General features: G+C 30.6%; 2 protein-coding genes across 2 annotated transcripts; one reads left to right on the top strand and one right to left on the bottom strand.

Moving 5' to 3' along the window:
* Positions 1–498: 498 nt before the first annotated feature.
* Positions 499–6713, bottom strand: LOC101262110 (GDT1-like protein 4). The gene is made up of 13 exons (XM_004238905.4): positions 6453–6713; positions 6284–6352; positions 3971–4030; positions 3819–3866; positions 3065–3150; positions 2921–2957; positions 2797–2844; positions 1832–1900; positions 1707–1751; positions 1555–1616; positions 1196–1268; positions 1007–1108; positions 499–772 (listed from the first exon to the last, which is right to left on the bottom strand). The coding sequence occupies exons 1-12, from the start codon at positions 6471–6473 to the stop codon at positions 1040–1042; spliced, it is 687 nt and encodes a 228-aa protein (XP_004238953.1). The 5' UTR covers positions 6474–6713; the 3' UTR covers positions 499–772; positions 1007–1039.
* Positions 6714–13556: 6843 nt separating this feature from the next.
* On the top strand, positions 13557–15758 carry LOC101261813 (protein ASPARTIC PROTEASE IN GUARD CELL 1). The gene has a single exon (XM_004238904.5). It carries the CDS (start codon positions 14035–14037, stop codon positions 15481–15483), a length of 1449 nt encoding a protein of 482 aa, XP_004238952.1. The 5' UTR covers positions 13557–14034; the 3' UTR covers positions 15484–15758.
* Positions 15759–19425: the final 3667 nt, after the last annotated feature.

Genomic DNA, 19425 nt, shown 5'->3' with positions numbered 1-19425 from the left:
TTAATCTTTAAATTTTGAAAGTGCTAATTATTAAGGGACTATTTTTAAGCTAAAGAGTCAAAATGGGAGGTAGTACTTGCTACTTGGTATCACTATATTTTTTTTTACTTTTGCAATATTAATGTTGCTTAGATTCTCGGGAATGTTGTTGCACTCGTATCGAATCTTAAAAAATACATACATATAGCCTCTAGATATATGGAGTCATTACTCATAAAATTACACAACTATCGAAAATCTGAGTATATATGTCAGAAAGTTTCACATTTAAAGGTGAAAACTTCATATCCAAAAGCTCGAACTTCAAACATCTGATAAAGGATGAATGAGTACTCTCTACTCCCGCACAATACTTATTGGTAATTTGAGTATTTATTCTACTTTTTCTTTTAATCTCATTGTTACTCAAATTATATCAACCATTGTATCACCTGAGGTTCCCTCCAGGTAGTAGTCAAAAAATGGAAAGAAGAACAAAGAAATGCACAGAAACAGACGAAAGAAAAACTGTAGTCCATAAAAATGGTGAAATGCGCTCAATGAGAATAAGCTTATCATAAGCAAATAGAGTCTACATATTTGCCTTGCAGCGAAAAGGTTAAAAATAGTGGCTGCCTGCCTTGGACTAGACGCGGAGCCTTAATCTAAATTAACGGAACAAATATCTAATTGGATAGTGCTTAACCGATTTGCTTGCTTTTATGTAGTCGTCGTACCTTTCATACCGAGGAGTTCAGCAAACAAAATGTGCATCTAGACTATCATTCATTTCCTGCATAAAAGTAGTGACCCAATGTCAATCCACTCATCATCAAACACAGGCAATTTTTTAGCTACTAATTGCTCTATGTGAGCATGCAGTAATTCTTCTGCTCTCTTTCTTCTTAACGATGGCCTTGTATATTATCCAGCAAATGTGTAACAATAGCATTTACTTTGGTATTCTAACGTCAGATATAAAACTGTTTTCATGCATAGCAGAATGGAGAAATTAGTCACGACTAACCGGAGAACAGGGTTCATAAGATAAACGACATGGTTACTCGACTGTTGAAAGGTAGGACTGAATTCCGAAAACAATGAATAGAGATCCACCAGCAACTCCCACCTACATTAAGAAATAACTCTGGTCTCATGAAAATGGACAAAAGAAACATAGGGGTAAGCAAGAGCAGACGTAAAGCAAATCACTCACTATTCTTTCAGATATTGAAGATGCAAGACTTTTCCCTCCTAGGACGGCAGCTGTAGTACACAAGGCTTGTCCCCTGAGAAAGATTAACAACATCATAAAACTGTGCATCTAACTGATTCTCAACCACAATTATGTGACTATTTATATTGAGAGTGCTTGTATTAATGTCTTTGACTCTCTTTTTTTTTTTTTTTTTTTGGGGGGGGGGGGGGGGTCAACCATAAAACCTAATCAGCAAAAAGATTATTTGACTTCAGATTTCAGACGAGGCACAGGAGCCACAAAGCAATATCAGAATGCCATTCATAGTTGAGAACATAAGAAGTCAACAACATAAGGCTTTAAGTCGAGAAACCTACAGTATTCCTCCAAGAACAACTCCTAGTGGATTCTCATCGGCAGCCAAACCAATGGTAGCAAGCTGAAAATTTGTTACAACTGCTAAAATTAGGAGTGATCTCAGAAGTTTGTGCAGATTTTACACTAAAACACTTGATGTGCAGTTGCATACCTGGCTCTTGTCACCCCATTCACCAAAGAAGGTAATTGAAAATGCCTGCAAAATTAAGGCATTATATATTGTTGTTTCTTAACAATGACCTTCACATTCCAGGTAGCTATTTAACAGATATTAACCTTCAGAAGGATGGGTGAGAAGAATTGAGCGAGAAGAGGCTGCCTCTGCTTCTTTAAATCATCAGAATCCTAGAAAAAGATAAAAACTTTGGTAAGGCTATTGACAAAGGTATGTATTTTTCTTAATAAAATAGCAGCAACTTTACACCTGTTATTATGAGAACTAGCAAATCAAAAAGATGAGAATCTGATAACAGAACATCAGGAGAGAGCAAATACATCTTTAAGAGTTTTCATCTTGGGACATATTTAATGGTTTAATTCATGGACAAGGGACTTGTATATATCAAATAGGCTGTAATTTAAAAAACATGATCCTTCACCCAAACTGAAATCCATTATAATGACTAGGAAGGAGGATAATAGAGATAAGTGGTACATATACAAAGGTCTAGAAATCAGCATTCGGGACGGACGAATTAGAGTTAGTCAGAAAGAGAAAGTAAGGTTGCTCTATTTTGAGTTCAGTGAACATAAATGCTCAATGGTGTTGAATGCGTGAGAATCCTCATTAGAAAACTCAGATAGCAATGGTGTTAGTATACATTCATCAGAAGAAGATGGCTAACTAAACAAAGGTGTGTTGTTGTTTATATTGATTTTTCTTCTTCTTCTTTTTGTCTACTTGAGGCATTTTAGTCAAGTTTTCAAGGACAACACCTACTTCACAGTCGGACGATAAAATTTCAGTATGCATGCTACCCTCTCAAACAGAGAGGTGCTAGAGGATTAGCATTCATAACTGGAAAAAATCTTAATCAATAGCCCACCGGCTAGCATTTGAATCGAGTAATAAGATAGTAAATTGCTGATATGGAGATTGGCAAGAGGTTAATAGTTTCCTTCTCATAACAGACCCGTCATTTTCGTTTATCTTAACAACAACAAAGTCTAAAGACTTACTTTCAAAAAAAGAAAAAGGAAAGAAAGGATATGCAAATGTATACTATGAGCAGGAATGCTACCTGATTCTTCTCCTTGGTTGCTCCACCATTAGCTTTTAGATCAGCATCCTACTTGCACCATGTAAGGTAAAAATAAGAAAAGCTAAATTCATGTATGCTAATATGTAATTGGAAAAATCCATACCAGCTGGGCTTCAACTTCATCCAAATCCTCAGATTCCCTGAGGATAAAATTAGAATTAAATTAATTAAAAGTTATTGTGGCATACAGATATTAGAGATCGGCAGAAGAAGTATAATCAGAAGTAAGCAGGAACCAAATGATTACCCATCATGGAATGCATCCCACAAAGACCATACTCCAAATCCCAAGAACAACAGTGTTGTAATATGATGGGTCCATTTGCGGGACACCTGCGGAGAGTATGTATGAAATTTTAAGTTTCGTGCAAATAAATTGACATAATTAAAAGCAGATTACAAAGTGCTTTGTACAGAATTAGGTAGTGAAATTTAACGAAGTTGCAATAATATAGTTCTAGATCATAATGATAGCGAACTTAAATGAACCGGAATACATGTCTCGTCTGATTAACTCTAAATGCACTCCATACACATCTAAAGCATGACAAGATCCTCTATTTGCTTGTACAGCTATGAGATACCAACATAAATAATGGATGCATACGTTCACTAGGATATATTGCAAGTTTTTACCATTATTTTCAGATTTTTCACTTTACAATATACAGCACATGCTATTTTTGGTACGTACAGACAGCTTATCACATTTGATACAGTAAGAAAGCAAGATGACTGTTCAAGTTGCCCGCGACTGATCACTAGCACAAGGCACAGACTTTGAGATAAATAATAGCAGCACTGTTTCTGTTATCAGACATAATGCCTCTGTTATTGGAACTACTAGGATGTGCAAATCCGTTTCAATAAGAACAGGATATATTATATTTCAAGTTCTGCTTATGACTTTAAATCAAATATGATCGACAGCTCAAGTAAAATACAAGATTACCAGTTCACCACCAATGTACTCGAAGAGATTGCAATTAGATTAAACTTACCAAATTGGGAGCAGCCCAACCAACAACGGCAGACAGAATGGTCATTACCTACAGCCACCAACATTTCAAGGGAGACTATTATCACCCACGATATAAAGAAGGGAATGTCAATAATGGTAAAAGCGACCAAGGAAAGGTGTATGAAGTCTTACAATTAGAGCCCCAAGGCAGCCTGACAAGACGAGCCTCCTAGGATGACGCATCGCCAAGATCTTAAAATGGATGAAAAATTGTCAAACAATAAGTGAACTTTTCAGAAAATATTCTGAAAACATAAGAAACGTAGATGTTTAAGATGAGGACATCAGAATAAACTAGAATTCTAACTTATTGCCAAAACCTTTTAGTAAATAAAGCAGCAGCTAAATGGTTAGATGCCAAAATAGTTTAAGCAGAGAAGTAATAATCTGAAAGTTCAGCGAAATGAAATTCAACATATTGCAAGAGAACTGATGGACAACAAGTTTAGTCTCACAATTACCAACACTAGTTTGTGTTATATGATTCTGTCTTCCTATTAAAGGATAAAGAAGCATTACAATGAGCACATTCTGGGAATGCAATACTATGGCCTTCATCATCATTGGCAGACTTTTAAATTTCCAATTAATAGTTGCTGGTTTAGTTTATGCGCAACTTAAGTAGGTGATGATACACCCATAGCTCTAAGTTAAATACTAGTCTAAGCTCGAACAGTGCCGAATTAATAAGGTCCAGTAGCAAGCTAAAGAATACAACTTTTTGGTATACAAAAATCACATAGAATTGGCTGTAGATGAAAATTGTATCATGTCTGAAAGAGTATTTTTTGCTGATGTACAAAAGCAATGAACTGAGCAGACTTTTTGGGAGGTTGTGATGAACGTTGCTCGGACTCCGCACCCGTGTCGCCACGACACCCGTGTCCGATTTGGTCAACCGATTTTGGGTACTTTGACCAAAATCTATGGAGAAAGTCTGGACAATTTTAATGATTTTTGTGATCAATACAAAAGCTAAGGTGAAATTAAAGGAAATCGAAACTAAAATATAGAATTTTTTATGTCACTCCATTTCCTTTGATCTCCTTTTAGGATTCTCCACAAGTTCTCCGCATAATATTTTATAATTTAGATTTTATAACTCTAAATTAATATTTAAATTATTTTTAGGCGAATCCGCACACCCGTATCCATAGATCCATATCCCAAATCTTAAAAATTAGATCATAAAGAATCCGACCTTTAGATCCACACCTATATCGGACACCCACACCCGAGTCCGAGCAACTTAGCAGTGAAATAAGAACAATATCTTCTTCTTCTTTTGGAATTTGTTCTTCTGAAGTGGATTTACTTTTTGCAATTAATAAGTGTAATCTACAAACTAAAAGAATAATTGAGAGTAGAATAACAAAGCATATTAGAATTTGTCCTCCTTCCATTGTAATGTTTAGAATTCCATTGCCACTCAGCTATAAGAATCTCAGGTTCTAAAATATAAATAAAGATAATAGGCTACCTGGTACACCCACTTCAAATACTACTAATATAGAAACAATATCAAAAGGAATGGAATGAAAGGGTAGATAACTTAACGATACAACAATCAAGAACAGTTCTCAACAATCTCTCCACCCCAACCCCAACCCCACACCCACCCCCCAACCCCAAAAAAAGAAGAAAAACTAAAAGATTTAAACAAGAATAAATTTTAAAAGACCACAATAGAAGTCGAAGCAATCACTGGGAGTTACTGAAACCAAAGAACCTAAAAAGTTTCTACCTTTGCAAAGTATTAACAGAAATGCTCTGTCATTCACTTGGATATAAAGTGAGTTGAGCCGTTAACACAACTTAGTAAGTAATATCTAAAACTCAGAATCAAAAACAGCAGCAATTCAATCAAGCTTTTGAACTAGTTTGAGCTTGCATATTAACTTGACCAAAAAAAACCTTCCTTTCTGGCATGTAGAAACTCTGTGATTTACTCGTCAAATAAAACAAAATAATAACTCCATGATTCATCTTGCATAGACCAAACATTAAACTGCATTACTCCGCTAACTCAACTTTTAACTTACTCTTGAGCTCCCAGCTACCTTCCATAATCACACACATTTTCAAGCACACATAACTCAATTAATCAATATGTTATGCCTCAATCTCAAATAATTGAGTTTCGCAATACAAATCCTCTATTCCACCACATTTTATTCAAAATAACAATAACTAATCATTCTTCCGATACAAATAAGAATTCTCTTAATCAACTCTCCAAAAAACTACAACTAACAGTCAAAACAAACACAAAAATCCAGCTCATTTCGAATAACCGTGGCGTCCAAGTCAGCTACCACACACCTTAACTAATTCTACTGGTACCTACTACCTCCCAGCAGCACAACACACACAGCACAGGTATCGAGTTATTCTAAATTTCTATCCATCAAAACATAATTCCAATTTAATCACAATAAATCTCACCGCAGCGGCGAAGAAAGTCTTGTCTCCGATCTCAGATAGCACAGTCATCGCCAGAGACTTCGTAAACCCCTAATAAATCCCCGAAAAAATATCAAATTGATTTCATTCAGAGCATATATATACATATAAATGCATACAAAAACAACGAAAGAGGAGAAGAATGGATTACCTGCGCCACTGAAAGACTCATCTTCAATTGCTCTTCGAAGTCAAGCTTGAAGAGAGCAATTTATATATATATAGTTGAGAATATTGAAGGGGGATCGAGTTCTTCGAGCTCTCTCTCGGTTGAAAAAATGGCGAGGCGCGTGGTATTAATGGTGTATAAGAAAGGGTTTTTCAGGGATGTGAAAGTGACATGGCAGGATACGTATTACATTCTATTCGATATGATATTTAATATTTATAAAAAATTATTAAAACATTAAATGAGTATATAGTTACTAATATAATTTCTATATATTATACTAATATTGATAAATGTATAATATATGATTACTATAAAATTAATTGTTTAGTGATTGAAATTTTTTACAATTATATTATCATCAAATGTTTTCTTTTATGTAATTGATTATAACATCAATAATATATTTAGTGGGATATTACAAATAAAATTTGAAGAGAGTGTGTATCGATCTTATGGTTAATTTGTAAGGATAAAATAATTATTTTCAATAGACTACAAATTCAATTAAAAAGAAAAATAAACAGCGAAGGAATCAAAACAACAAATAGGGAAACAATTAAACCTATGAGAAAGAAATAATAGTAATACTAATATAATGTGATAATTAGAATATAATAAAGGGATAATTATATATAATAGCAGACTAATAACCTAAAATAAATAGAGTAGCTACGATTTGATTTAATTGTGTTCCATAGCAAACGTTAGTCAAAATTTGCCAATTAAATTATTTTATATGTATATTTTCAAAATTAATATTTTCAATACCATATCATATTATGCTGACCCGAGTAGGTAAACGAGTGTGTGATTGGATGAACCTAAAAATACGAATATTTCCACTTGCAGATTAAATCACGTGGAACTTTTTAAGTATATAAACATTATTGTTATTATTTTTTGTAGGAATTTAGGGAAATTTCCTTCGATTTTGTACTGTCAATTCATGTACTTGATTATCACAAATTTGTGAACAAAATGCCAAATCTTAAGAAGCTTCGTAGACCATGGTGTTATAATTGTTGTTTGATTGCAATTTGATTTATATAAGTTCCCTAACGTTATAATTTTTTTTTCTACGAAGATTAAGATAGAAAATAATAAAATCTTTTAATAATCTATTATTATAAATCTTGGACTTTTTGCAAAGAACAAAGTTATAATTTTTAATATAATTTGAAAATACGTCATACATAATAATTGGTGGTCCAATAATTTCATTATTTCACGTTTTACGTTGCTTTATTTTATTTTTGGTTTGTTTTTATCATTTATGCTACGAAAAGTCAAGGGATAGTGCAAGCATCATGTTTTCTAAACAACTAGAAAATTGATGATTAGTTTTAATTTGTTTGATTTGATTTGAAATAAGATAAGATCAATTAAAGTTTAGTAATTTTGAAATTTTTATTATTTTTAAAAAAAATATATATACATAAAACTACATAAAAATATAATAGTAAATAATTTAAAACATTTTCAGAAATTATAATTAAAAAATATTATATTGTCAAAAATAGTAACTAAACAAAAAAACTAAAGTAGAGGAAGAATATTATATGATAACTTTGTAACGTGTTGAACATACGTACTGAATATTAATTAACTTTAATTAATCTCCAACACAAAATAAGAGATAGAAACTTACAAATAAAACAGACAAATTAAGCTTTAACAAAACTTTATTATGCCAAAAAGAAAATATTCCATTTTGGGTTTGCTAACACGTTAAAACTAAACATTTTAATGGTCATATATCCCAAGACAATTAATAATGAAAGGTCCATTTTTTTATAATATTTTTTTAATTTCTAGAGACTCAAACTAGAAAATTACAATTAAAAATAAAAAAAATTCAATCATTCCATTATAATTCATGTCAATAGATTTATCATGAATCAGGGCTAAGGCTTGATCTAACGTAATGATATATGTACAATTATCCAACAACACTAATCAACAACTTAAATTATGGAGTAGTCGTATTGATCAATAATAGTAATTCCTATTGGTGATTTTTTTAAAATAGATATGATCTAAGTGTTACGAAAAGATTTTTTAAAAAACTCCTTAAGAATTCTTATTTTTTTAAATTTTGCTCTGTTGATGACTTAAACTCACGATTTTAGATTTGCAGATGCAAACTCTCTTCTCTTATTGTAGGGTTTATGTTTGTTTCAAATGCATTTTATGTTAACCATATATGTTTGTCACCATCTATAAACTTTCAAAATATGGCTAAGAGAATTGTTAATATAGCAATAATATTAATTATATGGTGTTTACTTGTTTTATTTGTAACCCCATTTGAAATGTTGAAATATTATGGTTCTATACGACTGAAAATCATTAATTAAACAATATTAAAATATATTATTCCCGTCATTTATTTTATTTGTTCACTTTAAACTTTACGTGTTATATATATATAATACGAAAAATCTATCATAATACTTATATTAATTGATATTTGGTATTAGGTGTGAAAAAATAATTTAGGGAACAAATAAAAATGAGTTTTTTTAAAAAAAGATAGACGGAGAAGTGTGTAGCTGTGTACTTAATAGTTACATTGACTTGTTAGAATACAAAATTATTAAACTATTACTAGTTTTATTTTTTATCGAATTATATTTTCAATCAATAATCTACTATCTTCTTTAGTATCATTACTAGAATATCTTAATCAAATTAATATTTTGAACTCTATACTTGATCAAATATTGTTATATAAAATACTTTGATGATAAATAATTTATGGAAAAATTATCTAAATATATAACTTATTTTATTGTATCCTCTAAATTTTTCTACCATTTGAAAAAAAATATAAAAATTCCTACTCTCTCTTATTTAGGGTACATTACTTTACGTGATATATCGATCAGATTTGTCAGTTTACATGATGTATCGATTGGATATAATTTTGCGTGATGTGTCGGAGTGTGCGCGATGTATCAGGACATTAAGTGATGTATCAAAAACTGAGATGCGATGTATCGGGACGTATCCGAAGGAACACCATATCTCGGAATGTTTTGGGATGTATCCGAATTCCACCAAATTTAAGTCATTTTTATTAAAAAGTAAATAAAAATAGTTATATTATGTAATTAACTCTTAACACTATGAAATTTGCCTAAAATTCTCATAATTTATTGCCATGAGGAACTTCTCATTTTCTATGTCCATGATGGGCCTTAAACTAAGAGCCTATGTCCTTTATGGGCTGCTGCCTTTTCTAATAGTCAAATAGATTTGGCCCAAATTAAAAATTTTCAAGATCGGCCCAATTGTTATAACCATTTGGTCCTTGATTTAGAGTTGGTTTGGATTAACATAAAAAATAATTTTTCAGTTAAAAAATAAATAAAATGCAAATTTAAATGACTTATAAGTAAAAAATAATATTAGCGGGAGACCTAATTTGATTTTTAACTTTTTGGAAGTAAAATAATTTCTAACCTTGTCAAACACTTTCAAAAGTTAAAAATAACTTAAAAGTGTTTGACTAACTTTTAAGTCAAACAAGACCGATCCTTAGTTACAATACTAAAATGATACCAAATAGGCCTCAAGGTTGGATAAATCTACGGGTAAAATTCACAATTAACCACTTTTAGTCTTTATAATTGAAAAATAACCATAATCATGAAACGACAAATTCTACAAGGAGCTCTTGAATTGGTCATGAAGTTTTATTTGTGAAATTTAAAACTCCATTTTTGTAATCATCTTTCCAAGATAATGCTGAAAAGTGTTTCGTTAACTTAGTCTCTACTAAATCAACATCAAAAGTACATTTATTTTCGTATTTCAAAGAGGCATTTTGGCAATAAAGTAGGAGGTCATATGATAGGCCTTCTACTTTATTGCTTTGGCGAATTTGAAAAATGAAATGAATAATTTCTTGCACTTCTAATCGTCTTGGCTTTTTCTAATGACTAATAACTCGAGCATTGAAACAAATATTGTGTGTTTGAACATCAAGGGGTGTGATAATAATTATAGTACGAATTTATCACACTTAACCAAAACTTTCAAGTTTGAATTCGAATAATAGATAGAGTAGTTTTTAGATTAGAAGAAATAATTGATCTTTAAAAAGATCACTATTGTTTATTCTAGAATAGCTTATATAAATCAGATAACTATTGATATATGCTTAGTTGGATGATAAAAATAAAGGTGTTGATAAAGGTATAAGCGAGGGCCATTAGAGCTATTATCATTTATTTTTCAGTTAAAGAAAGAAAGAAGACACTTATAACACTAAGGCGAAAATAGAAAGATTTATACTTTGAGAAGTAAAATTCTAATAACTAATTTCTATTTGAAAGATAATGATGGTTAGTAATAATAAAGTTACTTAGCATCTCTTTTTCAATTGCAATCCTTAAGCCTCGTGAATTCACTTTTTCTAATTATATATCTTATCTTACTAACAAAGTAAAGAGCAAATGGGACTAAAGTTTTGTTTTTGGGGCGTGTTTTTCATTTGGTGTTTGAAGTTTTAATTAAATTTAGATCGCGTATTATAAAATTTATTTAAGTAATGTTTTGAATAAAATTTTCTTCATATTCAAAATTTGAAATAAAAATTTATAGTTAAAATTAAAATAATCGCACCACTATATCATGACTCGTATTCGTATAAGTGGATCAAAGTGTTACTTATAAGGAACAAAACCCAAAGATTCTTCGGAACATTGACAGATGGGATTTACCTTTACTTTTTAAAATCTAATCAAATACTTTAAGTACGTTGAATCAAGGAATTTTGGTAGCTTTATCTTTTTTGAATATTTTAAAAAAAGTATTGAGATAATATCTGTATTAAAATTCAATTAAATTTAAATTCGTATAACTTATTTTTAGAGTGATATTTTTAATAGAATTTATTTTATTTCAAAGAATTCAAACTCAAGATCTTTAATTATAATGAAAGAATTCCAACCATTTCATCGTAATCTAATCATGTCCTAGGTAGGAAACACTTACAAAAAGAGGAAGAACATTTGATTTCACTGATCAATTTCAAAACTATCGATAGACTTTTTTACGAAAATAAGCTATTGTGAGAAGACATGAGTGCAATAGAAAAATAAAAAGTTATCGATAGATAAATATTATGCATTAAATTATAAAAAAATCATTATCAATTCAATTTAAAAATAAATTAATAATAATTTTTTACATAATCGTACTAAATACAAAGTATCAACCAATATATTAGTAATGCCTTTTATAAGTTAGGATAAATTATATATCGTACTAGTCTGTAGACATAAAATCATCTTTCAATGTCAAAGTTAAACAAAAAATTTGAGTTTTTACATAAATTTGGAGAGACACTTTTTAATATTATTATATTTAAATGTCAAAGTGGTTACTATTGTCAAAAAATTTCTCCTCCAATCACGTCTATTTTTTCTTTTCTTTTTTTTACTTTTGTGATGATGACAAAAAGAGACTAATTGAGATATTTTAATGTGTGCTCATGCCTCATTATTTGTAATATAAGTTTTTACTAACATTATATTATATGATTGTGTATGTAAATGCTAATACAATCTTATGGAGGAAGACATAAAAAAATTTCACGTCAAAAAAGTTGGTATCACTTAAAGTCTTTTTTGACCAATCATCAAACAACATAAAATTAGTTTGGACAATCAAAATCATTATTCACATTGACAAAATTATAGTATATCAATTATCATTTTAAAATCTAAATCGAGCCTAACTCATATCTTTTCTACACTTTTTTTTAGGTGCACACAAATCATCATGTTTGGTTTATCAACGAAAAGACTTTTATTTACTCGCTTTAAAGTTTTGATTAATTTTGATTTGTATCACATAAAGTCCATTAAATAACATAATGACAGACTAATTTATGTGAATTGACACTTTTTTGGCACTATTTTTATTTGTTCCTTTTTTGAAAAAATTTAAGTAAATATAAGCCTTAGAAATTATCTTTTCGAATAGTGTTAGATTTAGGTCTAATGTTTGTTCATATATTTTTCAATCCTACCTATAAAATATTAGATTGTCATCTAATGTTCGTAATATTTTACAAATTTCTAGATATTAATCTAATATTTTGAAAGGGAAATTCTTAGACAATGGCATAGAAGTCCATAAGTTGCAAGAGGAAAAAAAAATCATTTACTAAATAATTACGTCTTAACGAGAAATTTTTTAAAAATTTATATTCTTAACCTATTATTTCTCATTTTTAAAATTTAAATTCGAGACATCTGATATGCGGTAATAAAAAAAGGCCTTTGCTTCATCTTCACCACATCTTTGATAATTACTATCATTCCAATGCACCATCTTTTGACCTCCTAAATCTCCTACATCTTGGCCCCATTTCATTCATCAATCCGCCTTAATATGCTCAACTAAATAACACCCCCCCCCCCCAAGCCATCAAATAAAATAACCTACTTCAAATTCTAATGTCATCCCCTTTTGGTGGAGTGAAGGGTGGGGAAATTGTTATAACCTCTTTTTTTTTTATCAATTACAATATTGCCTAATCAACTTGTTCAACATGGTAATTAGAAGAAATTTCAACTTATAGAATTCAAACAAGTAATATTGCTAATTTGCTATTTGAATGGTAACATTTTGATTGCTAAGTTTAGTATCTGATTAGCTGAAATCGTTCTAACTCTTATTGAAGCACACATTGTCAGATGTGAAAGGTTTTAGTTAGCGATCATCTAAAGTTGATAGCTACAACTCAAACTTTATATGTATTAGAAATTACACTGATTGAGTTAGAAGCAGAAACTCCTATTAAAGTAAAAATAATTATAAACACAAAACACAAGAAATTTGTGATTGTACTGATACTAGTTGGCAATAAGAAATCAATTTCTTACAATTAACCTATTAGTTCATAAAAGCGAGTATCACAAATATAAAGATTTACTTAAGAACACCGCTCTTCTTTTTAACTAGAAGGAAGTTACTCATTTTCTCTAAAATGGTTTAACCCCATTCACTAATCATGTCTTATAATTTAAGTAAGTTACTCCAAAAATACAAAGACATGATTAGTGAGTGGGGTTAAACTACTATCATCTAATTAATGATCAATAAAGATTCACAAGGTATGGTAACAACTACCAAAGTACAATGCATTAATTTCTTTGATTAAATCTCCTTTAGATTCTTTTTTAAATTCAACACACCATAAAACATGCAATGAAAAAGCTTGTTTCATTAATTGAAATATTAATACCCCATTCAAACCTTGTTTTCTCATCATTTGGTCTCGATATTGAAATTCTATTAAATTTAAATTTATATATTCAATATAAAACATATTTATGTTACACCTTTTTATTATTAATTATTTAAATTTTGATTAATATTTTATTATTATTTTTAATTAAAACTTAGTTAAATTATTTTGAAATGGAAAAAAGTAATTATCTACCACAGTATATTTCTGTTTGAAGTCTGTAATATATAAATCCAAAGCTCAGTCCTCATCAGTGTCACAGTCGCACTGTTTTTTCTTCTTCCAAGTCCTCCAACAATGGCGACTTCCATTTTCTTCTTTGTTCTGTTATTCACCACAGTTCTCTCACGAACAACTCCAGATGATACTTCAAGAACAAAAATACTCGACGTTTCTTCCTCCATTCAGAAAACTCATAATCTGTTCTCACTTGATTCGTCTCTGAATTCTCTGAAACATGAAGAAAATCAAGTTTATTCATCATTGCTGAGTTTTCAACTGCATTCTAGAGTAGCAGTTCAGGGGACTTCACATAAGGATTACGATTCATTGATGCTAGCTCGACTTGAACGTGACTCAGCTCGAGCTAAATCACTTCAAACTCGTGTAGATCTGGTTGTACAAGGAATTGGGAAATCGGATCTCAAACCGATGGAAACTGAGTTTCGAGAGATTCAAGCTGAGGAAATTGAAGGACCAATTATTTCCGGGACGAGTCAAGGAAGCGGTGAGTATTTCTCACGAATCGGAATTGGTCACCCGCCGAGTCAAGTTTATATGGTGTTAGACACCGGAAGTGATGTTAACTGGGTTCAGTGTTCTCCTTGTGCTGATTGTTACCAACAAGCTGATCCAATTTTTGAACCTGCTTCGTCTTCGACGTTTTCGCCGCTCACTTGTGAAACGCAACAGTGTAAATCGCTTGATGTTTCTGAATGCAGGAATGATACTTGTTTATACGAAGTATCTTACGGAGATGGCTCGTATACCGTTGGAGATTTAGTGACGGAGAGTATCACATTTGCCGGTTCGTCTTCCGTTGAGAATGTAGCTATCGGCTGTGGACATAATAACGAAGGTTTATTCGTCGGAGCAGCTGGATTATTAGGTCTCGGCGGCGGCGCTTTATCATTTCCTTCACAGATAAATGCATCTTCCTTCTCATACTGCTTAGTAGACCGTGACTCCGACTCTACCTCAACTCTCGAGTTCGGCGGCGCAATTCCGCCGAACGCCGTCACTGCCCCGATGATCAAAAACTCAAAACTCGACACATTCTACTACGTAGACTTAACCGGAATCAGCGTCGCCGGCAACATGCTTTCAGTTAATCCATCAGCTTTCAAAATAGCCGACAACGGCGATGGCGGAGTAATCGTCGATTCAGGTACGGCGGTGACGAGATTGAAAACAGACGTGTACAACACGCTCCGTGATGAGTTCGTGAAAGGGACGAGACACCTGCCGTCAACTAACGCCGTTGCGTTATTTGACACGTGTTACGATTTGAAATCAATGAAAAGCGTTGAAGTACCAACGGTGTCGTTCCATTTTTCTAACGGAAATGAGTTAGCATTACCGGCTAAGAATTACCTGATACCTGTTGATTCATCGAGTACATTTTGTTTCGCCTTCGCTCCATCGTCATCGTCCCTATCGATAATCGGTAACGTTCAACAGGAAGGGACACGTGTCAGTTTCGACCTGGTAAATTCTCTCATCGGATTCTCATCCAATCAATGCTAGTAGTAACATTGTTTACTTCCCGTTTTACCCCTTAGTTAGGAAGTTATTTTCAATTTTGGTCAGGGCCTACTTAAAATAACTGTAACGTGATGAAGTGGGACCTGGTTCAGTATGCGTGTGTGTGTTATTATTGCAATTTCAGTACGTTTTTTTGTATAGTAATTTATTGATAGTGTGAGGGGTATTAAGGGCAATCCGTTGGAAAAAAAGTGGATTTTGATTCGGGTCAAGTTGGACGTGGGGTGATTGATTTATATGGATAGCACTTACATCTCTATCTCGTTTAAATTAGTCGAGTCGATAAATTTGATAAATTTCAAATAGAATTTGTAAAATGAATCAAATTTGTTTTGTTCTCTCTGTCTGTAGAACGCAATCCTCACTAGACTTTTGGGTTTTCCCTGACCATATGTATTGGATTTATGAGCTCACTTGTTCACCTTTTAATATGCTTAATCCCTTTTATTAATCCACGTGAAGAAACTCACTGATCCATTCCAGCATAATTATAATGGGCCAATACTTAAATCGTATTGATTCGATTAATTTAAATTCACACTTCTTTCATTTATATAATTGCTATTATAATTCAATGAAATGTGCATATTGTTTACTTTTGAAACCCAACATGTCTCGTGAATATGAAATTAAAAATATGTGTATTTTCTTTTCTCATTCCAATGAAAAATTCATAGCACGTGCACCTTTTCATATTTTATTTTTTTTAAAATAACGTAATAAGGGCTTGTTTAGTCATGAGATATGAAATTATGATATGAAATCATAAGATGAAATTAAAGTTTTGTTTGGACATGCGTATAACTCATACTGATCTACGAACTACCTTCTCTTTGATTTGTCCTTTCTGACCTCTCTTAAGCCTTTCAACGATTGTTTGTATTTTTTTTCATAAACATACAAATCTCACGAGTTGTAAACTATTAAAGTAGTCCAACTGTTTGTTATTGAATATAAATTGTAGTGAACTAATCTTCAATACAATCCTCCCACATAATACGGACAATCTCCTCACGTTGAACTTGCATTTCTCGATCATGTGATCAAGAAGACAAACCAACGTTGTTATTTTTATCCATTTGTTGGTTAATATCATCCACAACTATATTTTCATACTCATAGAGCATAAATGTTTCACCATTCCTTCTCGCAAATAATTATGTAACACTGCACAAGTTATGACAATTTTCACCTGTGTGTCAATATCGTAACGGTTCATGCCTAGTTTCAGTATTTTGAATCTATTATTTCAAGCTTCAAAAGTTTGTGAGGTTATTTTAAAAATATAAACTCGGAAATCATTTTTTGTGTTTAAAAAATCTCAAAGTCGTGATAATGAAATTTCCATATAATTCTATATTATAATTTTTGGAGAATATGATATTCCATCTCATTTCTCATAGTATGAAATCATGAGATTATGATTATTATTATGATTATGATTATGATTATTTTTTTTTTAAAAGGTGAAGCAAAATTTGACTTGAACTTAGCACCCTTATGAATAATTTACTTTAAATAAAATCAGACAGATGATGGTCTCTACTCTCTACAGACGTAAATATATTTTAGTATCAATAAAAGCTTCTAGAATTTGTTGTTATATGCATGTTCCGGTCATGACACGTCCAGTGTGATACTATCAAAATACTACTCCTCCCCCTTCAATTTCTATAATCGTATTTTTTTATCGATTTTTATTTATTCACGTTTAACTTAACATATATTCAAAAATAATTTTTGAATTCAATACTATTTGAACTGCAACAGGCTTGAGAGTAAAAATTTAACACCTTTTACGACATATATATTGGTTGTTATTACTTTTTTATTAGTTGCGAAGCTAAATATATCATTTCATAAAAATAATACAGTCAAGAAATCAAAATTGATTATTGACATATGACGATGACATTTTATCGCGCTTCATGATTCTAATACACTATGTCTATAATTAGAATGAGTTTATTGAGCTATTACTATTACATTTTTGAATGGTCAAATTTATTAAATTGAAATTTTGAAATTACCTTTTTCGTATTTCATTAAAGTTTGTGGTACAAAAGTCATTTAAAGAGAAAAAAAAGGCTACACCTTTTGTTTCTTCCATTTGGACCAAACAGAGAAGCTAAAAAGGAAAAACTTGCATTTTATTTTACCTTATAAGAGGGAACCATTTCCATTTTCCACTTAAATCGAACATAGGACAAGTCAAAGTATTGAAAAAATTAAATATTATTGATATAAATACTGCGATGAAATGATAATTATTTCTTTATTTTTTATTAGAAATTTCAAATGTTAAGCTTAAAATTATCTTTATGACGCTTTATAACCTCTTAATGAGAGATTTTTCAATGCAAAAGTGATTTAATAAGATCATATAAATTACTAGTATTATATATATATATATATATATATATATATATATATTATTATTATTTTTTTTAAAAATGTTAGAAAGTAGCTAGGACGGTTTTAATTAAAGAATATAAAGCCCCTATATATTATATAATAGGTTTAGTGTTGCTATCTATCTAATTCCCTCACACTACTCACTTTTATTAATTGGATCATAAATTAAAAAAATTTAAAGAAGAACATGAACTTTTTAATACATTTTGGTGCAAGTAAGTATTCTTTACTTTAATTTGAAACAGTAAAATCAAATTGATTGATTTAATATAAATATTTATTAAGTCGTTATCATTATATCTTATTCTATGGAAAATGAACCTTAACCACCATATATGCAACCAAAATGACACTATAAAAATGATTACTGTCCTGTCCATCTTACTGGCTTTATTAGGGTAAAGAAAACACAATTTTATCAACCTTATGTTGAATTTTCTTTGTTTATTCGTAATATTTACGTTTTCATATATTGAATCTTTGTTTACTATTATAATGGCGAGAAACATTTAACCTCTTAAAAGAAAAAGACTCTGGCATATATGTTTAAGGGTTATGGGATATGTTTGATTCATCTATTTCAAATTGAAAATTCTATTGATTATTATAAAGATAAACACAAAACGAGAATTAACTTAGAAGATTAGTAGAAACTCGATTTTTATAATATTTTGTGCTCTCTTCTCATATTAGTGGTACTATTCAGTGGCGGAGCCAAGATTTTCAATAAAAGGGTTTAAAATTTTAAAAAGTAGATACATGAAGTAGTCGAAGGAGATTCGACATCTGCTATATATACCTAAAATTTATTTTAACCATATGAAAATAATATATTTTTTCGTTGAGGGAATTCGAATGAACCCTAGCCCCTAACTATAAGATGGCTTCGTCACTAGTACTTTCTAGTGATCAAATATTTTTTTTTCATCAACATATATTACTATATATGTTGTGAGCTTTAATTCATTTGCCATCTATCTCTTGTTATTTTGTTATCGTATTTTGTGTTATAATATGTGTTTCAAATTTTTCTCAAGTCAAAAATCTACTTGGATTAATCTTTTTATTTTTTAAAATAACTAAATAAAATCTCACTACAATTTTAATCTTTTTAAACTTCACTCATAAACACTATCGGTATATTATTACAATTTTATTATATAAATAATTGATTAAAATAGAAAATAAATAACAAATAATACAACACCTTCCCCATAACGAGAGTAAAATATAGTAAACGAACAAAAAGGAAACAGGATCTTTGGTCCCAATAATTTAGATTTAATATTTTAATTATTAAAATATTAATTAAATTTTTTAAAAGATTATCCAACGAAGAAACGTTGGCATTTTGCAAAAATATTCCCCTTTTTTCCTTATAATTATCCGCTGCTCTGTAAAAATTAAGTGAATCTAAATTCACCTAAAAAGTCAATCACCTATAAAAAGATATTTTATATAAAAATATTTATCGAAACATTTATATTTCCCAATTATTAACGGTTACCT

This window comes from Solanum lycopersicum, chromosome 5, assembly GCF_036512215.1.
Source record: "Solanum lycopersicum chromosome 5, SLM_r2.1".
Classification (NCBI taxonomy): domain Eukaryota; kingdom Viridiplantae; phylum Streptophyta; class Magnoliopsida; order Solanales; family Solanaceae; genus Solanum; species Solanum lycopersicum.
The sequence above is the reverse complement of the archived record's forward strand: the minus strand, read 5'-3'. Positions and strand labels throughout refer to the sequence as shown.